This window comes from Dicentrarchus labrax, unplaced genomic scaffold (genome assembly GCF_905237075.1).
Source record: "Dicentrarchus labrax unplaced genomic scaffold, dlabrax2021, whole genome shotgun sequence".
Classification (NCBI taxonomy): domain Eukaryota; kingdom Metazoa; phylum Chordata; class Actinopteri; family Moronidae; genus Dicentrarchus; species Dicentrarchus labrax.
In genome coordinates, this window is record NW_026136720.1 from 26200103 (window position 1) to 26224164 (window position 24062).

The following is a 24062-nucleotide window of genomic DNA, read 5'->3' on the forward strand; positions in this document are numbered from 1 at the left end:
TTCATTTACGTAATATTACAAAAATTAGACACATCCTGTCACAGACAGATGCAGAAAAACTAATCCATGCATTTGTTACTTCAAGGCTGGATTACGGCAACTCTTCATTATCAGGTTGCCCCAATAAGTCCATTAAAACACTCCAATTAATTCAGAACGCTGCAGCACGAGTACTGACAGGAACTAGAAAAAGAGATCACATCTCTCCTGTACTAGCTTCTCTGCACTGGCTCCCTGTAAAATGTAGAATAGAATTTAAAATCCTCCTCCTCACCTATAAAGCTCTTCATGGTCAGGTCCCATCATATCTTAAAGAGCTCATAGTACCCTATTACCCCACTAGAACACTACGTTCTCTGAATGCTGGGCTACTTGTGGTTCCTATAGTCTCTAAAAGTAGAACAGGAGCCAGAGCCTTCTGTTACCAAGCTCCTCTCTTATGGAACCAGCTTCCAGTTGTGGTTCGGGAGGCAGACACCCTCACCACATTCAAGAGTAGGCTTAAGACATTCCTCTTTGATAAAGCTTATAGTTAGGGCTGGATCAGGTGAGTCCTGAACCATCCCTTAGTTATGCTGCTATAGGCCTAGACTATCGGGGGATTTCCCATGGTGCACTGAGCTCCTCTCTTCCTCTCTCTTTCTGCACTCATTCATGTTCCATTAATGCATGTTACTAACTTCACTTCTTCCCCGGAGTTCTTTTGCTTTCTCGTCTCGCAGGATCTTATCGATCCTGGTGGAGCCTCCTGCCATGGTCCTGCTAGATTGCCATTACCACTACTGTTGTTGCTGTGCACCTGTCTGTTTCTCTCTCTCTCTCTCTCTCTCTCTCTCACCCCAACTGGTCAAGACAGACGACCACCCACCTCGAGCCGAAGGATATGTCCTAGGTTTCTGCCTTTTAACAGGCAGTTTTTCCTTGCCCTTGTCGCCAAGTGCTTGCTCATGGTGGTACTGTTGGGTCTCTGTAAATAATGTTATAAAGAGTTTGGTCTAGACCTGCTCTATTTGAAAAGTGTCCTGAGATAACTTCTGTTATGAATTGGCACTATACAAATAAAATTGAATTGAATTGAATTTATCCAGGAAACGTTTTCTTGTTTTCTTGGTTTCTTATAATATAAAAAGATTTTCAGTGTACTGATCAGTGCACTTGCTTTGCAATCTAATTTAAATATTTGAGCTTGTGCCAGGACCAAATTATCCTGTACAATAAATAAATCAACTAAGTAAGTAAATCCAAAAAAAGCTCCTTAGTCTGTTGTTTTGATTTTTAGATTTCCCATTCCCTTCCAACCATATTTCATACCATTTGGTGAACAGAAATATCACCTAAATATAAACTCCAATTCCCTTCACCTGCTAAGTTGACACAGAAATACACACACACACACACACACACATACCCGTTTTTATTACCCTGTGAGGTCCACTGACTGGAAGGGTCCTGGTGGGATCCACCCTTTCTGAGTGGTCTAGAGACTTGGTTTTAACTGCTAAATTTTTTTAAAATTCCTGTGAGGATGAAAATGACTTAAAGCATCAAAAACTCTCACATACATTTTAAACCTGAATTTTGGCTCCAATGGGGACCAGTCATTGGTCCCCACTGGTCCTCCAACCCCCACACCCACCCACATCATGTCTATAAGCCTCACAGAGGCAGATAAAAGCTAATTCTGGCCTTCAATAATCAATACTGACAGAAGTGAAAAAAACAGCAGCTCTACTTTACTTTAAGTAAATGTTATCTCACACAAGACAGGCTTTCTGAAGTTAATCTTACAAGATTTTATTACTCACACGTAACCATAGTGACAGCCAACATCTGGTCACTTATCCTCCACTTGGTGTGTACAGGTAGGTATATGGCCAGTTGAACTGTACAATAACTAGTGCGAAATGTTTCAAGTACTGAATACATGAACAAGAACGCATTCACACCAACACATGGATCATCAAAACATGCACAATCATAGAATGTGCGTAACAAAACATTCAAGTGCTCTTTGTTTCAATAAATTATTTTTGCACTTTCACGCTGAATGGCAGTGACCCGGTTTTTAACATAGAACTTTACCGCAGTCCAGCTTCTATTTTTCAGTGCCTCTGCTGAAGCCTTAATGCAGGCATTGCAGTCCGATTTTCCTGGTACTTTACCAGATTCGATGAAATCTTTAAGTGTCTTTTCCACAGCCCGGACTTCACCAACTGACCAGCTCCTCTTCTTTGAGGTTTCTATGAAAGAAAAGTAAAAAAGGAACTCAGAAGTGGAGACAAGCGATTCAATTGGCAATTCATCAACTGTTCAGTTATTCAGTTAAGTTTTTCCTTGCCACTGTCACCAAGTGCAGCTCATGGTGGGATTTTTTGGACTGGCAAAGAATTTGGTCTCAACCTGCCCTATATGAAAAATGGCTTGAGGTAACTTCATTGTAATTTGGCGCTATATAAATTAAATTTCATTTGATTTGAAAAGGGATATTTTGCCTTATAAAAAAACTATTTGTAACCTTTTTTCTCATTATTTGTACAGACTGGTGCAGTACCCAACTTTTTATGTATTTCATATTGTAGAATAAACTGGGAATCTCCAGGATTACGGATTAATGTCTTAAGTGTTGTGCTGTCTGCACTGACTGGCTGACAACAGACTAACAAGGCTAACCAATGAATGCATTTACAACAAGTCACCAGGTTATCTCCCGCTGTGCAGAGAGGTGCCGTCACTCACTAAAGTTACCTGCAGTTGGTCAGTAACCAGATTTTTCTGCCCCTTTTCTAAAAATCAATGTAACTAAGTAAATCTAATAGTAATAGTTATGCACAGTGTTTGAAATACCTCGTTTAGAGTCACCGTCATCACCGTCAGTCTCACCAGGTTTCTGTTTTCTCTTATGTCTTGAGGATCCTGCGAAATAATGAATGATGGTGATTACTATTATTAGTTTTATTATTATTGTTAATACAAAATATGTCAGTTACCTGTCAACACACCTTCATTGTCTGAATGAAAGCCATCTATAGTAAGACAAGTGTTATCACTATTGAGAGAAAACATTTCATAACTTGTGATAAGGACAACATGTAGTGTGTTAAATACCTGTTTGAGGGTCATCGCTGTCAGCATCAACAGGCTGACGTCTTTTCTTAGAGCTCGAGGATGCTGTTAAAAGAAGGAATAATTAGTATAGTTATACAGGATAATAACTGCTAACTGACAACACAATGCTGTCAGTCCTCTTTATTGGTAGTACTGAGCAAGAAGGAGAAGTATACAATCACATTTCTGAAAATTGCTAAAAACTGCAAATTCTCTCCCTCGTCTTGGCCACACATGCTGATACAGTCATGGAGCATTTCGGCTTGCAGCTTTGAAATAAAAGCATCACATGATTTTTAAAATGTCCAGCTGCTTTCAGCGTGGAGTGTTCTACAGTGAGCTTGTTTTAATAGTACCCATTGTCTTTAGGTGTTTGTCCATGACTTCTTTTACACAAACAGGGCAAGCCTATGAATATTCTCATTCATCCAGGTCATAGTTATCTCAAGGAAATTGAATCGCACGTCAGACTAGTCCAGCCTAGTCAGACGAGCATGAACTGATGAAGCCTCTTGGATGAGAGGTGAAACATCTTTAAAGACATATAACCAAGTCCAGTTGTGTTCGATTCAATTTCCTTGAGGTTACAAACAGGGCATGTTCTAATCAAGTGCCAATGCTCAGTTTTTGGGTTACCTTTAGTGGGACGTTCAACACTGCCAGGCTCATGAGAGTTTTGCTGTCCCCCTGTCAAAAGAATAACTTGTATAGAATAAAAGTATGGAAATTCAAAATTATTGTTGAAAAAGCTCAATTTGATTCCACATCCTCCTCTACTCAAGACCATAACTCAACTGCTGCACCACATGTGGAAGCTGGTAAATATGAGGTCCAGTCCACTATGGTCATACACAATGAACATATATTATCAGATAAAGCAGATATGATGCTTCATGCAGTAGTTCAGCTGCATGTAGCTCTTCCTTGTAGCTGAGACTCCAGCCGGGTGAAGCAGAGCACAGCTGTACTGGCTGGTTGACAGACTGATTTTAAAACAGAACTTTATTCCACTCAAAAGCAGTTGGTTATCAGCTGGTAGAATATTGAATGGTGGTATATTGTTCTCTTTTGTACAGACAGTAAACTAGTATCTTCTGTGTGTTAAATACCTGTTTGAGGGTCATCACTGTCAGACTCAACAGGCTGTCGTCTTTTCTTATAGCTTGAGGATGCTGTTAAAAGAAGGAATAATTAGTACATTAATACAAGATAGTAACTGTAACTGACAACAGATCTTGACTAAATGAAAGCCACCTGTATTATGACATTTATGTGCTTGCTTTGGTTATAGTGGCAGGAGATTTCAGGCAGTGATGAGGGATGAGGAGAGAAGAGACAAGACAGAGGAGAGAGGAGCGAGACAAAACACTTTATGAATGTGCTGCTACAGTGTTAGAACTGTTGACTGTTTTAGCTTCATTTCAATGATGTTTTATATTTGATTTTTAAAGAGGTATTAATGTCCCTTTGGTGCGCTGACAGCGAGAGAGAAACGGTATTTCATTTGTTTTGTGTATGTAAATACACAAGAGTCATCTGATCATTAGAGTTTGTTTGACTGAAAGTACTGACAGAAAAGACTGTACATTATTAATCATTAATAGTTTGTTTTAACATTGCTAAAAGATGAACTGAGCAGGAAGAATCTGCACATCATTATGTTTTAATTTAATTTCCTTTTTTGTAAAGACAGGTGACTAACAAATAGGATGCACAACGGATAGTGTATAGAATACCTGTCACTGATACTCAGATTGCTCTATTATCTTGTTTTGATAAAGTAACAGGTAAATCATGATCTGTCTCTCTGTTTGTAAAAACAAGGAAAAAAATAAAGGCTTTAAATATCAAGGATTTTTTGTCATTAAAGTTGCTTGATTGGCAAAAGATTGACCTTATTGCACACAACTGATGTGTAACCCACCTGAGGAGCAAAAAGATGAGTCCCCGCCCATCTCTGTCTCTGACAGGTCACTGTCCACAGCTTCTAGTACCTGTTCTGAACACAAGGGAAAAAAAACAAAATATCATATGAGAAAAGGACGTTTACACACACTAAATAAGATGTTAAGAGTAAGTTTTCTTTACCACTGGGATCAATCTGGATTTGATCCAAGCTCATTCCCTTGTAGTCTGACAGCCGGCCCTGTTCTAGGGCAATCAACACTTTACTGACTTTAGCCAACTCCAGTGTCCCTTCAGGTAGTCTGTAGTACTGTCTGTGTACCCGTATGTCATGGCCAAGAAAATTTGCCAGTGTGTCCATCTCATTATCCTTTAGGTTGAGAACTTTGGACAGTGTGGAGACCTGCTTTCTTAACTTGGTTGAGGACAGAGTTTCAGGATGCTTGGCCCCACATTCCTTTGCCATCTGTCTGATGGCATCTGATCCCCTTAAGTGACTCTTTGCTTCAGCTCTGGCAAAGAAATAAGGATTGTCATCAGGCACACCACAGGTCCGCCGATGTGCAACTAAGGCCTCCTTTGATGACAGCATGTCCGGTGTTAGAAGGTCGGAACCTTCCTGTTTCTTTTCCCTCTGATTTCAATCCGTTGAAAATGTTGGCAAAGCTTTTGCTCCAACTCTGAAAGACCTAGTGCCACATCTGAATGAAGTTCTGAACTGTCTCTCAGGGTAAATGCACTAAGTGGCATCTTTGATACTTCACCTTTTCTTCTGCGGTTAAACAGGATCACCTCAGCAAGCGTTACACTGGCCAGCTTGGTCCAGGTCTTCTTCCTTGGGCTATTCTTCAGATTCCTTTGGTATTCTTCTCTGCACTTTTCGAGGTGCATGTGCATGTTCTTGACATCCTCAGTGAAAGGAAGGAGCTGAGGAGTGTTCCATTTCACCTCTTTCAGAGTTTGTAGGGCACGTGATGACACACACACATCCCACTTTTTCTCAAAAAGACCCCTGCTCCTGTTCAGGTTGTTTAGAAATTCCTCATTGTCAGACTCTGCCATCTGCGCCTCACACTCAAGAATATCTGCAATCTTCTTGAGACTATGACCCAGCTTCAGAGCCAGCGATGGACTTTTGTAGGTGTTTTTCTCCTCATCAAAGCCAGACACAGCTTTTACTGCTTCAACCACAAAGTTAAAGTTTGAAGGCACAAAGAACTCCTTAATTCGTTTCAGTGTACCACCTGTCCGTGACTGCTGAACTAGTCGCCCGATTTCCCGCATTTTTTGTCTAATGTGGTCATGTTTGGTTTTGTCATGTCCATGCTTGGCATACAAATGTTCTCCAAGTTTCAAAATGGTTGTCTCTTTTTTGATGATGTTTGTGACTTCATCTTGATACATGGCATTTGTTAGCTCCCAAACATTTTGGCTAACACCATCTGGGACAGGCTGTGCATACGCACAGAGCGCCTGGATCCGACTTCTACCTGGCTTTAGCGTGCTACATGTAAGTGAAAGCCTACACTTGGACATGTGCCTCCACAATGACTTTCTTTTGAGCAAAGCCTCACAGTTTATACAGTGCATGTAGTCACTTGCTTTCGCTGGTTTTGCAGCTCGATAGCTTGGCATCAGTGTGCCACTACCAGTGTTTAGGACCTCGTTGTTATGAGCACGGTCCCCTTTATTTCTAATAAGGTCAAAATGTAATCTTCGTTCCTTTGACTTCAAAGGAAAACTTATTGCTTTAGCTACAGCAGGTTCATTGGTGTGTTTGCGGATTAAATGCTTTGCCATTTTTTGGCAGTGCATGGGACAGTACAAACAACAATGTGTCTTACTGTAATCTCTGGCACCATTTGACTTTTTTCGCAGCTTCATTACAGACACATTTTCCAGGCTTGTGTCATCACAGTTTTCGCTTCCTGTTCTCTTCTTGTCTTCATCTGAAGACATTTCTTTCTTTTTTTTCTTGTATGTCCTTTGTGACGTCTTCTGCTTCACCACTGGAACCTTGCTCATGGGACTGTCAGGTTCTTCTGCACTGCTTTCATAAACAGAGGCTTTTGACAGAATATATTCATCACCACTGCTTATAGAGGTGTCAAAGGCGTGTGATGCCTTGGAAATCTGTTCAAGGTATTCTCTGGTGAGCTGAAAATGAAATGTACAAAAAGCTTATAGTTAAAAGAAGAAACACTAACCTGATTTAGAAATCTTAAATTGTCTTAAACCATGGCTACTTAACATGACAATCAGCCCTGTGTGATATACAGGATTAGAGTTAGGGTACAGCTATGAGCCACAGAAGAACAGAGGGATTCATTTTAAATCATTGTTAACTTTGTTTCCCCTGTATGAGTTAGGTGTCCTACTGATTTCAGAATGCAAACTTACAAATACACTTTCAGTTCTTGTCAGGGGGGGTTCATCTGGGTCCTCAGGATCAGAGTGTGAGGTTTCAAGGATGCTTGTTTCCTCTGATTCGGAGCTTGATTCCTAGGAGAAAAAAACAGAACATCTCTCAAAGAGTATTTCCTAAAATCAATCCCCACTTCGCGAGGATACATTGGTGCAATTGTTCAGTTGGTCGCTAATGCTCTGCAATCAGATGGTCACACAGAAGACGACAGGCACTACTGAGAGTCGACTTCTTTTCTGTTGCTATACAAGCGGGACCAGTGAGGTAATTAGACAATAATAAGTTCACAATCACAAACATGTAAAAATCACAAAGTTGGCTCATCATAAAAGAAGCTCTTGTTTACAGAATCCATGCATCTCCTTGAATTAATGAATACCCCTATACTGTGACTACATACACAAACAATAACAATATATAAAAAGTTGCGACCCTTTCATCAAGAATAAATATTAGCCTACATATAAATATGAAATATTATGGGCTGAATAACAACATATTTAACAATGAATTAGTGAACGACGCGTAAAAAGGTGTGCTTCCTGGGATTGGTACGGATGGGGTTCACAACAGAAATAAACCGCTCCAGAGTTCACTTGATAACGGACCGAGACCCCCCCCCTCCCCCTACAAGGTGGACCGGAGAGTGGTTGTTTGGTCTGCACCAGAGTTCGAGCCCGGCGTTCATACCATCCCAAACGAACCACACCAACGGGGCAAACGCTCCAAGGTTCAGTTCAACCAGACAAAACAAGGCTGGTGTGAACATGACCTAAGAACAGTCTAACAGTCTAATAACAACACTGTGGTGAATGTACAGTTGCGACCATTTTTGATAGTGCTTCTGTTTCTGTATGTTGGAATAACTTTGCTAAAACCATAACTCACTTTGACATAAACCTGCACATTATGAAAATGTTAAAGCGCTGCATACAATCAGATATCAAGGTTGTTAGAAACATGATTATTGTTCCAAATGCAGTAAATTTTTTTATTGTTACCAAAACGTAACAAATGAGGGGCTGCACACAGGTACACAGTGGTTTGCCACATGCCATTTTAAGTTTGTGGATAGTCTAGTTTTCACACAGCTGTTGAATTATTTAGTTTCAAACACTTAAATCTAGTTGTGCTATCTCACTGCAGCTGCACACTTACTATCATGACTTTCCAAGTGACCCTACATTGTAACTAACTGGTAATAACAGGATGGAATTGACCATTAGGAGGGTTGTCATATGGAACAAGTTAAAAGCAGTGTTTGACCCTTACCAAGATCTTAGAAGGTAGCTGCATCTCTGCTGGAAGTCCTGACAGTGGTAAGGCCTCAAAGACAACAAAGACAGGACACATTTACTACAATTTTCAACAAAATGAGTTTAACAAAGAGCTGCAGAACCAGAGCACTAAACTCCTGCCCACATATTTTTTATTATTGAAAATTAAAAGTTGCAAGGGAGTTTTAAAAAGAGTAAATCACATTATATTAGGGCTGTGCAATATGACAAAAAGAACGTGTATGCCTTAATAGGTAATTTCTAATCCAGTTAACAGTACTGTAAATTCAATGAATATAAATATATAAATTATATATTGCATAGCCATATCTTTGCAGAGGCAAGTTTTTCCTCACTCGAAGGATAGAGGGTGTCACTCCCTGTACAGATTGTAAAGCCCACCGAGGCAAAATGTGTTTTGTGAATCTGGGCTATACAAATAAAATTTGATTTGATTTGAGATGTAAGTTGCAGCTCAGATTAGGGCATTCAAAATCCCTGCTATTCTTACCAGATCCTCCATGTTTCATCAAAAATAGATAAGAGTATTGCAATCTTAGTATTGTATCACAACTTGTATTACCTCTGTTTGGTGCTCTCTCAGGCGACGTAAGCCTGTCTTTATCCTTGTGAGTTGTCTACTCCGTCTGCATGATGTGAAACACAAACAAGTTCACCTAGCTGATGTAATATTTGACCTATGAATGCATGACTTTAAAAAATCTTTCAAAGATGGCTATCATTTCTTAACTAAACATTGTCAATAAAATCTCATAAATGTTATGTCTATTAGGAAAATCAAGTCCAGGTTTAAACTAAAACAAAATTTAAAAAAAAAGGAAAAATATCTCTGTTACTCATAAATGTGTTACAGAGACGATGAACTGGCTTAAATCACAATCATGAAGCTTTTACATGGCTGAACAACGATAATTAAGATGTTGTCACTCATTTCAACTAGCTGCTTTTTTAGGTGTGTTAGGTTTTTAGGTTCCTTAACTTAAAACATGATATTAGTTCAAATTCAAATGAAAATGTAAACTTGAAAATGTAATCCCACAATAGCATTATAATTTTCCACGTTTGTCTTATTTGAGTCAAAATGAAAATGCAATAATATAATTTACATTTTCATATACTTGTATGGGCATTGTATGACCATATTAAAATTAAAATGAAAACAGGATTTGACATTTCATTTTCAAAGACTTAAACTGTTCTAAAGTGGACATTATTTTAATTCACCAAAAGAGCATGTTGACATGCACATGTAAATGCATTAAATGTCAAATGCTGTTTTCATTTTCATTTTAATATGGTCATAGAATGCCCAGACAAGTATATGAAAATGAAAATGTAAATAATTATTGCATTTTCATTTTCACTCAAAATAACACATACATACGTGGGAAATTATAATGCTATTGTGGAATTAAATACTCATTTTCAGGTTTAGATTTTCATTTAGATTAAGTCCACTATACGCTTCCCTTAACATTAGCATCACTTTCTACCTTCTGCAACAGGTCAGCAAAGTCAAAGTGTAAAAAAGGCAGAACCTTAAAAACATGCTACTGTGACATTAGCTCTCTCTGCTAACATTACAAACAACAGTGACAGGCTAGCTAATGTTAGCATTAGCAACGCTGCTGGAAAAAAACTAATATGCTTCTGACTGCAAACACATCACATAAAAACTTAATTAAGACGTCACAAAAAACCCATAAAAAACCTAATTATCAACCTAAAACTCGTTTTTAGAACTTACTCAGTTTTCATCTTTTTCCGTCGTTGTCGCTCACATCTCTCTTCTGCGCATGCGTCTGTTCTGCGCTGCTCCGACTGACCGTGAGGGGGGCGTGTCATTGAGCGTCATCACCAGGTAGGGGAGACGGTAGCGGCGGGGACCGCTGGAGTCAGGAAAGGTGTGTGTCTGCCGCACCGCTGATTCAGCGCTGACACACACACACACTGTCCTGACTCCAGCGGTCCACGCCGCTACCGTCCCCCCCACCCTGACATCCTTTACTGTTTGTCATCCGTCACTTGTTAGACGTAATGACGCTATTTCCTGTTGATGTTCCTTCACAATAAAAGTATTCCATTCGTGAATGAACGAGATGCTTTTAATGTGAAGAGGATTGTAGGAACTTCAACATTTCTGCCACTCTGTTAGCAGACATTAATTTAAAACCGGACTAATTACACAGGTGTGGACCTATTCCACTGTTCAATCAGCTAATCAGTTTGAACATTCTAGGAGATCTTTGTTGTTGTGTTTTGTTGCTTGTTCCTATACATAGTGTTTATATTTGTATTACTTACTTTTATTGTTTATATCTACCTCAGAGAAAACCAGAAGAGAGAATTTAAAATAAAACTTAACATAATAACATAAAACATGAGTTTGCAGGATAAAATAGTGATTTGTATTACAATCAGTAAAAGGACATACAGTGCAAATGAAAGATTAAAACTGAGTGCTTTAAAAGAGCTCAATTATAAGCACATGAGAAACTAAACATTTTTAACCTGGATTTAAAAATGTTTATAGTTGGGGCTGATTTCAGAGGGGTATTGCACAAAACCAAGATAATGGATATGTTGGTTATCCTGGATGAATTTAGCCTCATGTCGGTTGCATGAAAGCAGGTCAAACTTATCCCGGCCAAGTTACTATGGTGATTTATTCTCTGCAACTAGCCTGCTCCAGACCAGGCTAACAGCCGGGCTAAGATTAATCCTAGTGATTCACCTGTATTTCCATCCATCCAACTCCCATTCACCTGTTTCCTCTTCATAATGGCTTGCCCTTTCTTGGAGGATGTACTGGATGAGGAAGCCCTAATCCTCAGACGAGCATTTAGTCATGAAAGAGTCTTCTGGGACAGGTCAGACCCATTGGCCGTTGGAGAGGACTATCTCATTGAGAGATACAGATTCTCAGGTGATGGACTGAGATATTTATGTAGGCTGCTGGGTCCAAAAATACAGCACCAGACGGCAGGAAGCCATGCTCTCACTGTACCACAGATGGTCTGTGGTACAGTGAGATGTTTTGCAAGTGGGAGCTTCCTTTATTCTGTTGGGGATGCAGAGAACCTCAATAAAGGAACCATTTGCAGCACATATCCTGGCTTGGTGGGCCGCCCCCTGTGCCAGTTCTATGGGCTTTTTTTTTAACTGCTACAATCATACAGACATTCAACATGTCAGCAGACTAATCTATTCACCTCATTTGTTCACTGTTATCTACTTTAAAGTCACTGACCAGCCTGCAAAATGTTCTTGTATTTAACTTTTTTAACATTTTTAATGTAACTTGCTGCCAGGTCTTTTTATGGCCAGACAAGTTTGTTCTTTATGAAGGATAGAAAGATAAAATAGATAAAAATAGATTAAATGACACACATTGTGGATAATTGTTTGCACTTAATCATACTCTACATTTAAGTAACATGCACCTCTACTTGCCACATTTAAAGCACAGTGTACAACAGTTGATTAGTGCACTTATCCCGACTATCTACACCTGGCTTAACATAGCCGCGCCTTTTAATCCTGGCTCGGCAAACGTGCAACCAATTAAACCAGGATGAGCCGAGCAGGCTAGGTCAAGCCGCGCTTGTTCAGTTATCCTGGATTTCTTTATTCTACTTTTGTGCAATACCCCTCAGCTCTGCTGGTAGTTTGTTGTGTGCAGCATAACAACTAAATACTGCTTCACCCTGTCCAGTTTGAACTCTGTGCGCCACTATCTGACCTGAATCAGTAGATCTCTCTGGATTTATACTCTACCAACATGTCATTCGTGTATTCTGGACTTAAACCATTTAGTGATTTCAAGACCAGTAGCATAGCAGTTAGATATTACATGTAAATGAGGTTGATAACTTGGCTGACTTTAAAGGGAAATATTACGTAAAACCAACTTTTTAATCGATTGATTATTTACATTTGGGACTCTGGAGGGCCTATCAGCAGGCAAAGTGTGAAAACAGATGACTCAGTATTGTTTTTGTGGGGTGCCTCAGTCAAAATACCGGAGATAAAGCAGTTAATGTTGACTTCGCAGGGCGTGTGGCGTCACATTCCCTGATTGCGAACTTTCACCGCAGACGTTGCCTAGCAGCACTCCACCATTGTCCAGATAAAAAGGCGAGAGTGCAGGCGAGGGAGCAGAGGAGCGGAAGAGCGGCCTTATGTCTGAGCAAAAGTATGCTAACTGTTCTGTTCTGATTCCCAGCCTCAGAGGATTTAGGAGTCCCGTGGATAAATTTTATATATGACGGCAATGAACCTTGGTCAGTGCAATGCTGGACTGTCCCAAAACTGTTGCTGAAAGGGGGAGCAGTACCAACTGTCCACGGCAAGATGGCAGAGGAAGAAACTAAGTATTTTTAAGAGTTTATGCTTTGTTTTTCATTGTTTGTGTAACGCTAGCAAACGCTAACTGCTGTTAACTGCTGGAGCCTCAGTGACGCTAACGTAACAGTTATTCTGTTGTTAACGTTAAATGTTTGTTAAATGTGTGCAAGATGCACTTCAAACTTATAAGGTTACTTATGGTTACTTATAACCATATTCTTCCCTGCTGATATTTTTATAGAGATTCACACAACGTTTACCCCGCTGCCAGAGAGGATGACTCGGTAAAAGTTACCGTTACTGTTGTGTGCTTTGTGGCCGGGGGAAATTGACTTAATGTGCGTCTGTATTTTGGCAAACGTGCATGCTTTTCATGAAGTACTATGCTTGTGTGTGTCGCTGCTAGAATGAGCAGAGACGTGACCTCTGAGCTAACAAACTGTAGTGGCAAGCCTCATCAGCTGTGTCGCTCGTTGAACTACGTTACGTTACTTTATGATGTAGCTGGTTGGTACTAAGGATACAAAGTAAAACATTATGAGACAGTATTTGCTTTTACTGCATTACAAATTACTTCGGTAACTCCTTCTTGTTCAGGGTCTGACTCTGGTTTAAACATATATGGTTGGACCACAAAGTTTCCTCCAGTTGCCATCTTTCTCCCAGGGTTCACGTTTAACTGTTGTCATGGTAGCGTGGTGTGGTCACCTTGACCTTTGACCTTTGACCATCAAAATCTAATCAGATCATCTTTGAGTCCAAGTGAATGCTTGTGCCAAATTTGAAGGAATTCCCTAGAGGCTTTCCTGAGATAGCAAGCTTTCAAGAATGAGACTGACCTTTGACCTCTTGGATATAAAATGTCACCACTTTATATTTGTACCAAATTGGCTAATTAGCGTATGAATTATGGAATTATGGACTAACACATGATTCGTGAGGTCACTTTGACCTTGACCTTTGACCTTTGTGTATGTGCAAGTATGTTTTATACTTTTACATACATACAGCTAACAAAAAGAATGAGACTGCTTTCAAAGTAAGTTATAGTGATTAAATTGCTTCCCTTTTGCAAATAATTTCATAATATCAAACTTTGATTACTTAAAATTGCATTAATCTGTGTGCGATATGAGGTTTTTTGACATACACACTTACACACTTTGTCAGGAAAATGGCCCCACCGGTGCAAACTTACACACGTGCAATACCATCTATGACCACTGGTACGCATACACTCACACACCCCGTCGTGAAAACTAACTTCATGGGGTCCAATTTTTTTTTTCAAAAAAACCACACTAGGCCTATCAGGAGGCTGTTTTCTATTGATTGCAATGCTCGTGCCTGTGGGGACCGAAAAACTGGTCCCCACCGCGTGAGTGAAAAGTCAGGTTATGGTCCCCATCAGGATAGAAAAACGCACACACACACACACACACACACACACACACACACACACACACACACAGGTACATGGTGCATACAAGCAGATGCACAGCTCCACTCAAACAACAGACACAGAGCTGCCCGACACAAACAGGCACACATACCAGCTGATTGGGGCAGTGGAGCACACACAGCGCACAGCATGGCAGGACTGGAGTGCTACAGAGTGGACTTCTCTGTCTCTACATGTGTGTTTGTTCTTACAATGAGGCTCCCTACTGCTAGCAACACTCCTCAACCATCTGCTGCAAAGCATCAAGCCAGAGGAACATCCCCTCTCTCCCTGATTTCATTTATTTTCCGTTCCTTCATCCTGTTGGTCCAGGTTTCACATAACTGATGCTGAGAGTTTAAATGAGAGTGTCCTCAAATCAAGTTCCATTAGCAATGTAGCTAGCAGAAACAAATGGCCTTCAAATTAAGTTCTATGTTTAAAAGTGCAGTTGAGGGGGGCTGTAGCTCAGGTGGGAGGGCAGGTCATCAACTAATCAGAAGATGAGCGGTTAGATCCCTGTTTCCTCCGGATGCATGTCGAAGTGTCCTTGAGCAAGATACTGGACACCAAATTGCTCCCAATGCTGTGTGTGAATGTGTGTGAATGTGTGTGAATGTGTGTGAATGGGTAAATGTGGCATGTAGTGTAAAGTGCTTTGAGTGGCTGGACAACCAGAAAGGCTGTACTATATAAGTACAGTCCATTTACCATTGAACTGATTTTTCAGGACCAGCAATAAGTGACTAAATGTCTGAAAACATAAGATATATTTAGATATATCCTCCAAAATATTACCCACTGGATCTTTAGTTACAGTGACCTAAGTAGTTGCAGTCCGTTACTTTGACCTCTGCCATCAGAACTTTTGAGTCCCAAGCTGGTATCCTTTCCAGGACCCCATCCAATCCCAATTTCTATCCCTGCAGGTGCTTGGCCCACAGGGCAGTAGTAGTAGTTCTTTTGGGCTGTGTCCAACCAAGCCCCACGGGGCCACGAGATACTTGCCGGCAAGCTTCCCTCCCAGGTCTGACTCCAGGAGAGGGCTCCGGTTCCCCTTTCTGAATGAGGTGCTCAGCTCCTTCTTAGCTGATTCAGGGGGTCTGTGAATTCCTTTTAGACTGTTCCCTCCACTGGGACTAATTTTCTGGACTCGAGACATTTTTTCTACTGTCTTGGACTTGGCCATTGGTCTTGCCAAAAACTCTAGTTGGTCTCAACCTAGTCCAGCTATATATGTTTGTTTTCCTGATGTAACTTCCTCCTTCAAACCGATCCGTTCCTCTCATTTGTACTTGGTCTTGATTTGGACTCGAACCTCTTGGGACTCTTGTACTGTCTTTGGTAGTCCTGGTCTAACTTCTCTTGGACTGGACAAAGGTGCTTTTGACTGATTTCTTCCACAGTAATACCAGTATTATTAACAGTATTTATTCTTTATTTAGACTCATGATCTTGAGTGCATTGTATTCATCAAATAAATTTCAAATTTTAGCAGTTATGGATTAAATTTGGTAATTAATTACCATAGTTACATTTATTTACATTTCTCCTCATCCACAGTTTTGTTCAGTCTAAATTACATCCTGTCTTTACAGCCATAACAGAACACATTTGGTAGCTTAGATAGCTATTTTTGACCATATAAAGAGAATCTTCTATATAGTGTTTGATAACAGGTTCAATTTGCAGAATCCCTCACTATATGTTTTATGGGAGCTGGAGATTTGATGTTGGGTAAAACAGAAGAACAAATGGAATATGTTCTGGAGGGAACACATATAGCTTCAATTTGTATGTTCTGTTGTAGTGTCAGATGCTGTAAATGAAAAAGTAGCAAAAACATGTGTCTGCTGCAGTACTCTCATTTTAAATCCTAACGTGCATTCAAATATGTGCATTTTAACTATGTTGCCACAGCAGTCGCTCATTGTAAGTACTGAACTCATAGGCCTGTTTCTATTGTACATTGGAATGAAAAATGTTTGTACCGCAGTAAAATTGCTCTTTCCTTGTCCTTGTGTCTGCAAACTGTTTTCACTGCAGGAACAGGAAAATAAATCAGTGTTTTTAATGAATGATGCCCAACCATGCAGCGTTGTTGTCTCCAACTCTATACATACATACAGAGTTTAAAAGTTGAACAAAGGTTAATAAAAAAATACTTTTCATCACACCTGAGAGATACATCACATAATAATACCCCTCCTTATCTGTAAGTGCTCTAGAATGTGCACAAGTGTGACTTTAGGAGAGCAGTAAGGGTGAATGCTTTCTGAGGTTTAGTCTTTTTTACAAAACAGATACATAGTTTTTGCAGTGAGCTTTTCTGTGCACGTTGAGGCGTTTGGCTTTGTTGTTATTGAAGTAATGCATTTCAGCAACAAGCAAGTGCTCCAACTTATTTAAAGTTAATTTTTCTTAAACCCGGTCCACACAGCATGCATGAGCAGCGCCCATGCTTATAGGTTGTAGCAGCCTCACTGCAACAATATATCCAACAATATGTTAGTGGATTCAGAGAGTAAAAATACTATTGATGTACACTACTGGTCAAAAGTTTTAGAACACCCCAATTTTTCCAGGTTTTTATTGAAATTCGTGCAGTTTAATGTCTCATTGTACTCCAAAATGACAGCATGGAACAAATAAACAATTGAAGTTAAAAAAAGGAATCATGGAATCAATTATAAACCAAAATGTATTCTAAACTACTCAAAATAGCCACCTTTGGCAGATATAACAGCTGAACACGCTCGTGGCATTCTTTCTACAATGGAAATCAAATATTATTAAGAAAGTTCTTCCCAACTCTGTTGCAGAAGTTCCCATAAATGTGTGGCACTTGTAGGTTGCTTTGCCTTCACTCTTCTGTCCAATAGATCCCAAACCAGCTCAATGGGGTTTAAGTCTGGTGACTGTGGCCACTCCATGTTTTCAAGTTTGCCATCTTGTTCTTTTTTCCTAAGGTAGTTCTGGCATAGCTTTGGTCATTATCTTGCTGTAGGATGAACCTGACCAACTAGGCTTATACCTGAGGTTACTGCATGGCACTGCAGAATGCTGTGGTAGCCATTTTGGTACAGGGCGCCTATCACTCTGTACAAGTCACCGACCTGGGATCCAGCAAAACAGCCCAGACCATCACGCTTCTTCCTTGTTTGACAGTTGATGTCACACACTGAGGAACCCTCCTTTTGCCTACTCGGCGGTGTACAAAAACCCTGCGTGATGAACCGAAGATTTTAAAAGTCCATAACATATTTTTCCAGTCTTCAGTACTCCATTGGCAGTGTTTAATGGCCCAGACAAGCCTCTTTGTCCTTTTCTGACGTCTTAGCAATAGCTTTCTTGCTGCAACTTGAACTCTTTTCAGTTGAAACTGAGACTTGCTTATTACGACCAATATTAAGCTTATCTTGAAGCTGTTTTCTCGCCATTTTTATAGCAACACACTACTTTCTGCAGTACAATACTGGTCAAATAATGCTCACAAGGGTATGGTACCACAGTGTGTTCCAACACTACTTTTATGCAGACAGAGGGGGTTGTAAGAAATCAAGACAAGCTGGGATACCTGTGGGAATTGGTAGCACCAACTTTCAAAGCTTGATCAACCTCCATTGCTGCAGAACAGCTTTAAGTTGTTGTAGGGCACCACTTTGTAGGGTGTTATAGTGGTTTAACTGTATTAGTTTAATCAATTAATGGTTAACAAAGTTTGTAATTATTAAAGATAATAGAAAATGACTTTAATTAATATTAAAGATGGACACCACCCTTAAATAAGGGAAACGATAGCCAATAATTGATTGATTACTCTCATAAAAATACACTAAACTATTAATTCAGAAATCGGATTAATAATTAAATTAATAACTACAACCAAAATCATTATTAATAGTTAAGGTGGAAGGCTTTCGAGTTCTGCATAGAAGAGGTTGGTATCACCCACTTTTGTACGAAATTAAATAGGTCAGCATGTATAAACACAAATATTTATTAAAGGAATAATAAGTGCAAACAGAAGAAAATACACTATATACAATCTAACTTAAAAGAACTAAGTTAGAGGGAAAAGGTCTTTGTGTCTGTGTGTGTTTGCATGGGGGTTGTGCGCCAGAAAAGGTGCGTGACCTTTGTCCTCTGACCAGATGTTTCAGCTGAGTATGAAACACATGTTGGTAAGAGACAAAGAGTATGGAGGAGCGGGAGGGTTTCATTACCCTCTTCTCATGTATGTGCTGAGGTTTAGGCTGAATATATGTGTGTATGATCATAGATTAAAGTTAGTTGCATGCAAAGACAGTGTCTGTGTGAAGCATAACATTAAACTAACATCACCTTAACACTGTCTCAGAGACTACAGTTACTACAGTAACCTGAGTTAATCAAATCAACAACAATAACCCAAATAAAAACACATCAGTAACATTAACAGTAATTAAACAGATTCTGAAATGTACATTATTTTTCAGTTTTGGGTAACCGTACTTTTTTTTTTAACCTCTGGCAGTTCATCACTTACCTTTGTACCATTTGAAGCTATTCATTGACTTGAACTGCTGAAATTTCAATAAAAAACTGGAGAAATTGGGGTGCTCTAAAACTTTTGATCAGTAGTGTACTTGTAGACCAATTGAAAATTTAATGAAAGGGTTCTCTTATTTAAATTTAGAGTCTTCTTTAATATGGTAACAGCAGCAGCTTGTTCCCCATATCTCCTATTATTAATTATTCATGACAACTTGGCAGCCCTCCGAAATACACAATACATTCAGTGCACCATTTTGTCAAGCATGCAGATAGCTCTCACTTTATCTCATTCATATTATCTATTACAATATAATTTCCGAGACAAACAGGACAGGATTCCGGATTTGGGACAACTGTTTGTAATTCGGGAATGTCCTGAATATGATATCATGACAGAAGAGTGTCAAAATGTGTGTTAATACAATATTACTACAAAACACAGATTGCACAGTGGAGATTCATCCAGGAAGTGACACTGTTACACACAGTCCTTTTTTTTCCGATAACATGAAATTATTAATGTGCAACATACTGATTATTAAAAATTATATTAATAAAAGTATACATTATATTTATTGTAGTGGGGTGAAAGGATGCACTTTCTTTGGTGTTGATCAATCACATTCTAGACCAGGGGTCCGTGTCCTTTACTATCCAAAGAGCAAAAGAAAAAACAACAATTTGTCCCGAGCTGCAAAACATATTTGCACCTTATAATGCTCAAATAATTGCTCTATGCAGATAGCAGAAGCATACCAGTCAGCCAGTAGCGTTGGTGATGAAAGCAAATGGCACTATTTAATTCTCTATTTTGCTGTGACTTTTCTTCTTTTTTTTTCAGTGTGTAATGGCAACACATTTTAATATTTGGAGAATGTAAAAATCACTTTAGTTCGACAACAATGAAAAATAAAAATGTAAATGTTAAAAAAATATTAATCTCTGTGGTGGCCTGGTGGCCTACCTAGTATAACTGGTGCCCCACGTACCAAGGCTGAGTCCTTGCTGCAGTGGGCCATACGCTTGACTCTGACCTGTTGCCCTTTGCTGTGTGTATTTCAGGTATTCCCAACACATGATCACCCATCAACATCATCATGACTCTTTATGTGTGTTAAACATAGTCAGTAGGGTTGAGCGATATGTTAGAATTTTCCAGCCGGCCAGCTTCAGCCTCTCTTAGCTTTAATAAACAAAATTAATTAATCAAATATAAAGAAAGGACGTGCTAATTCCTATTTTCCTCACTAAACTGTAAAATATATAATATATAATATTTGGATAATCACCTGAATATAAGAATTGTTTGTACAGTAGCCCAGAACCGACAAATCAAACCAAACATCTTGCTGCCGAACATGTCTCAACATGCCACAACCTGAGGGATTATAAGTGACTTTAGATACACACACATTTACATTCATTTTAAAGTGTATCCACATGAATAAAGTTACAATGGAATGTTTATACTTCTACTTGTTTGTGTTTGTATTTCTTATCTGTACATATTTCACACTTCTTTGGCAATGTAAATGTATGTCTTCCATGCCAATAAAGCCCCTCTGTATTGACACAACAGGAAATAGGACCAAACACTCACTGTCGTTTGAAGATGTCAGTCTGTGAAGTGGTTGCCAAAACTGGTGTATCCTCAGCTTCACATTTATTTCACCATATGCAAAAAAGTAAGGCTTAAAAGCTAATAAGAAGCATTACAATATGTGCACAAAATATCCCAACATGGTTGCCTGCTACATAAAGGCACTGGTACAAAGTGAGTAACCTTTAGCTTCAGCCCGTAACAGCTAAACAGTATTAACTCTGGTTGTGTCAGTGGAGAGTCACAGTGCTCCTTTAAGAGGATCCAGATAGTTGGGAGTGAGATAAAGCTAAAGACTCTCCCTGTTATCTGGTTAGCTTTCTTCATACTTTTAGCCCAAACAAACATATTTATATCCAGCATATTGGATTATTTCACTCTCTATTTGAGACCCCAAAGAGCCAGAAGGACAGATGGGTCCATTTAGGACGTAATGGCCTTATGCTTGTGATTTGTTCTATCAAAACACACACTCACACAACAACACAGACACACACATAAGAACACCGTTATTGACTGTGTTGTGCCCCTGGCGGTAAAAGCCATCGGCCTTTAGCCACTAAAACAGGGTTTTAATGGACCAGAACACCGACCGGAGATCTCTACTGACAAAATCACACACACACACACACACACAAACCTTTCCCTCTTCGTTCTCTTCTTTGTTTTTTCTCCTCCTTCCTCTTCCTCCTCCACCTCCTTATTATCGTCTTCATCGTCATCATCCAGATCTCTTAATGCCTCAATCTTCCTCTCCACGCAAACCACATCCATTCTTTTAATGTTTGTAATCTGTACCTGGCTGCTTTTCATTTTTTCATCCTCATCTTCATCCCCCTCCAGCGTCGACCAGCGCCACTCATCTCTTCCTTCATCCTCTTCCTCTTCTTGCTCCTCGGACTGTTTCCGGCCATGAGACCAAATCAGGCATTTCAATCACACAATTATTCATGAGAGGGCTAACTATACCATGGGAGTTTGCTGTGCTGTGCAGTGCTATGGTCAAAAGCCAGATATAGCACACACTGGTGCAGCAGGGACACATATGCTGATAAGGTTTTAATAATTAAAAACACATATTGCAGGAAGTGAGTCAGTATTTGTTGCAGAATGAGTACACAGGTGCTTTGAGCTAAATGCTAACGACCATACGGTAGCATGCTAATGTTTAGCAGGGGCAGATAAGTGATCGGCCGATAAACGAAAATTTATAATACGATAATTAAACTATAGATGATAAATGATTGGTCAATAATAACAATAATGATAATTATAACTTATTTTGAGTGCTTGTGTAAAATATTTGATCGGCTTTATGTTCTATGAAAGCCAAAGTATGTATGAATTTTTTAAAGGAACTTCACTATGAAAAAATAAACATTTGAAGAATCAGAACTGTTGTTTGTTGTTGTTGTGCTTACAATAATGATGCCAGTTAGATTTAGTAAGATCAGAGCTATGAAATCTCCAACTTTGCTCAATAAATCTCACTCTTGCCTCAAGTGTGCATAAACAACAGTTTATGAACTTTTTTTCAACATACAAAAATTTAAAATTACCGATATTGGTCATGAGAAAAAAATTCATATTGTGCATTCCTAATCCCCCTAAGACCCAGCATCTTGCCTGGTTCTCAGTTGACTTATCCAGTTAAATAAAAGTAAAATAATTTATAGCAGTTGAGCTGTGAAAAGTGTGGCAGGTGAACAGCTGTCAGCAGTCAATATGTAAATATTAAATGTCAATAGTTCCTGTCAAATAGTCAATACATACATATGGGTCATTTATGACCAGCGACGAGCCCTGAAGGGGCACTGGCACCCTTAAAATCTGATTGGACTGATTATCCTCCATTACTGAAAATCTGAGACATTTCATGTCCTCCCTGCATAAGTCAGTGCCCCACTTATGCCACCCAAGTGAAAAGATTCTGGAAATGCCCCTGATTACGACCCATGTGTGTAAAATTGATGGTAGAAATAAAAAAAGTTTGCTCATGAAGTAAGAAAGGAAATATCATAATAAAATAAAATAAATAATGGTTGGTTGTAAAAAAAAAAAAAAAAAACTAGATATATAATGAATACCTGGATTATTAAATGATGGAATACAGTACATTTATTTCAAAGATATAGCAAAAAATATTACATCAGGAATGAATACGGAGCATTTATGACCCATGTTGTTCATCAAAGGGTTAATGCTCAATGCAGTTTGTTGTTAATGTTAATGTTTTAATGTTGCTACAAGAAGATGCTGTTCCCAGCAACTTGGTAAACAAGGTGCTCTTGCAACATGAACATCTACCAGTAATGGAAGGTAAAGAGAAAAATAGGGAGAAAATACATTCTGATTATGTGTTACAATTTCTGCAAATAAAGTAAAACATTATAAACTACAAAATATTTGCACTTTAAATGGCTAGATTAACATTTATCACAAATAAAAACCAATGGCTGTACATCATGAACTCTGATTTGTCTTGAACTCTGGATGTGTGAAAGGGTTTCTGTCATAGTGACTCTGCAGACTGCATTGTACCCATAATCAAGAATATTTTCTTCCCAGTAAACATCCGTCTCTTCCCATTAAGATCAATTTCCTCCCTGTGGGAGCTTTTCCTGGATCCTGGGTCAGCATCTATTTTATTAGGTTGCACACTAAGGCATCCATTTCTGTCTTTCAGACTGGCACACTTGTCTCCACTGTTTTTGTAGCTGTTTTTATTAATACATGTTTGATATATTGACATATTGTACATACAGTGTAGACTAAGAGCATGAGAGAGCTGTTAACCGTCTAATTAATGGCCTGTACTGACCATTTAACCACTAGCTTTTATTGCACTTTTTATTGCAATTGAAAGAGTGGTCAGTAACTCCACATATTTACTTTGCTATAAGATATTACAAAATAGTAGATGTCAGAAACATATATACCAGTGTCTGTGTGTGAGTGTGTGTTTCTGACATCTGGAGCATTTTGTACCCCCTGGATTCTTTTAGCATTTAGCAAACTTTTAATTTTTCTGCACAAAAAATTGAAGAGCCAGCCAGCCCTTGCTCATCTTTCATTCATTCATTTGTTTTTTAGTCTTACACTGTGATAGCTCACTATCATGCACCTTCAATGGCTGCATGCTGCAGTCTCCTCTCAGCTGGAGCAGCTCTCTGGCTCAGCCCAGACTGGCTGTGGGTGTGCCACTGATATTAGATCCTAACATATACAGGTTGCTATGTGGCACATTTCTATCTCATTTCCACACAAGAACAGCACACCTTATCCACTCACTCTCTCTTTCACTCAGTTTTCACATCCCTCCCCATCCCATACCACTGGGACTCTAACTTCTAGAGCAAAGAAGAGATGGCGAAGCTATGGATAGAGAGATTGACAACCAATCAT

General features: G+C 39.2%; 2 protein-coding genes across 5 annotated transcripts; both read right to left on the bottom strand.

Annotated features, from left to right (window-relative positions):
- Positions 1 to 1711: 1711 nt before the first annotated feature.
- On the bottom strand, positions 1712 to 5602 carry LOC127353763 (uncharacterized). 4 transcript variants are annotated; one of them, XM_051383306.1, is made up of 8 exons: positions 5194 to 5602; positions 5030 to 5104; positions 4215 to 4277; positions 3742 to 3792; positions 3106 to 3168; positions 2988 to 3023; positions 2845 to 2913; positions 1712 to 2240 (listed from the first exon to the last, which is right to left on the bottom strand). In XM_051383306.1, exons 1-8 carry the CDS (start codon positions 5600 to 5602, stop codon positions 2017 to 2019), a joined length of 990 nt encoding a protein of 329 aa, XP_051239266.1. In that variant the 3' UTR covers positions 1712 to 2016. The 4 variants fall into 4 exon arrangements, with proteins under 4 accessions (XP_051239266.1, XP_051239267.1, XP_051239268.1 ...); XM_051383307.1 differs by lacking the exon at positions 2988 to 3023; XM_051383308.1 differs by lacking the exons at positions 3742 to 3792; positions 4215 to 4277.
- Positions 5603 to 5610: 8 nt separating this feature from the next.
- On the bottom strand, positions 5611 to 10582 carry LOC127353711 (uncharacterized). Its single transcript, XM_051383201.1, has 5 exons — positions 10481 to 10582; positions 9296 to 9359; positions 8708 to 8761; positions 7411 to 7512; positions 5611 to 7167 (listed from the first exon to the last, which is right to left on the bottom strand). The coding sequence occupies exons 1-5, from the start codon at positions 10576 to 10578 to the stop codon at positions 5611 to 5613; spliced, it is 1875 nt and encodes a 624-aa protein (XP_051239161.1). The 5' UTR covers positions 10579 to 10582.
- Positions 10583 to 24062: the final 13480 nt, after the last annotated feature.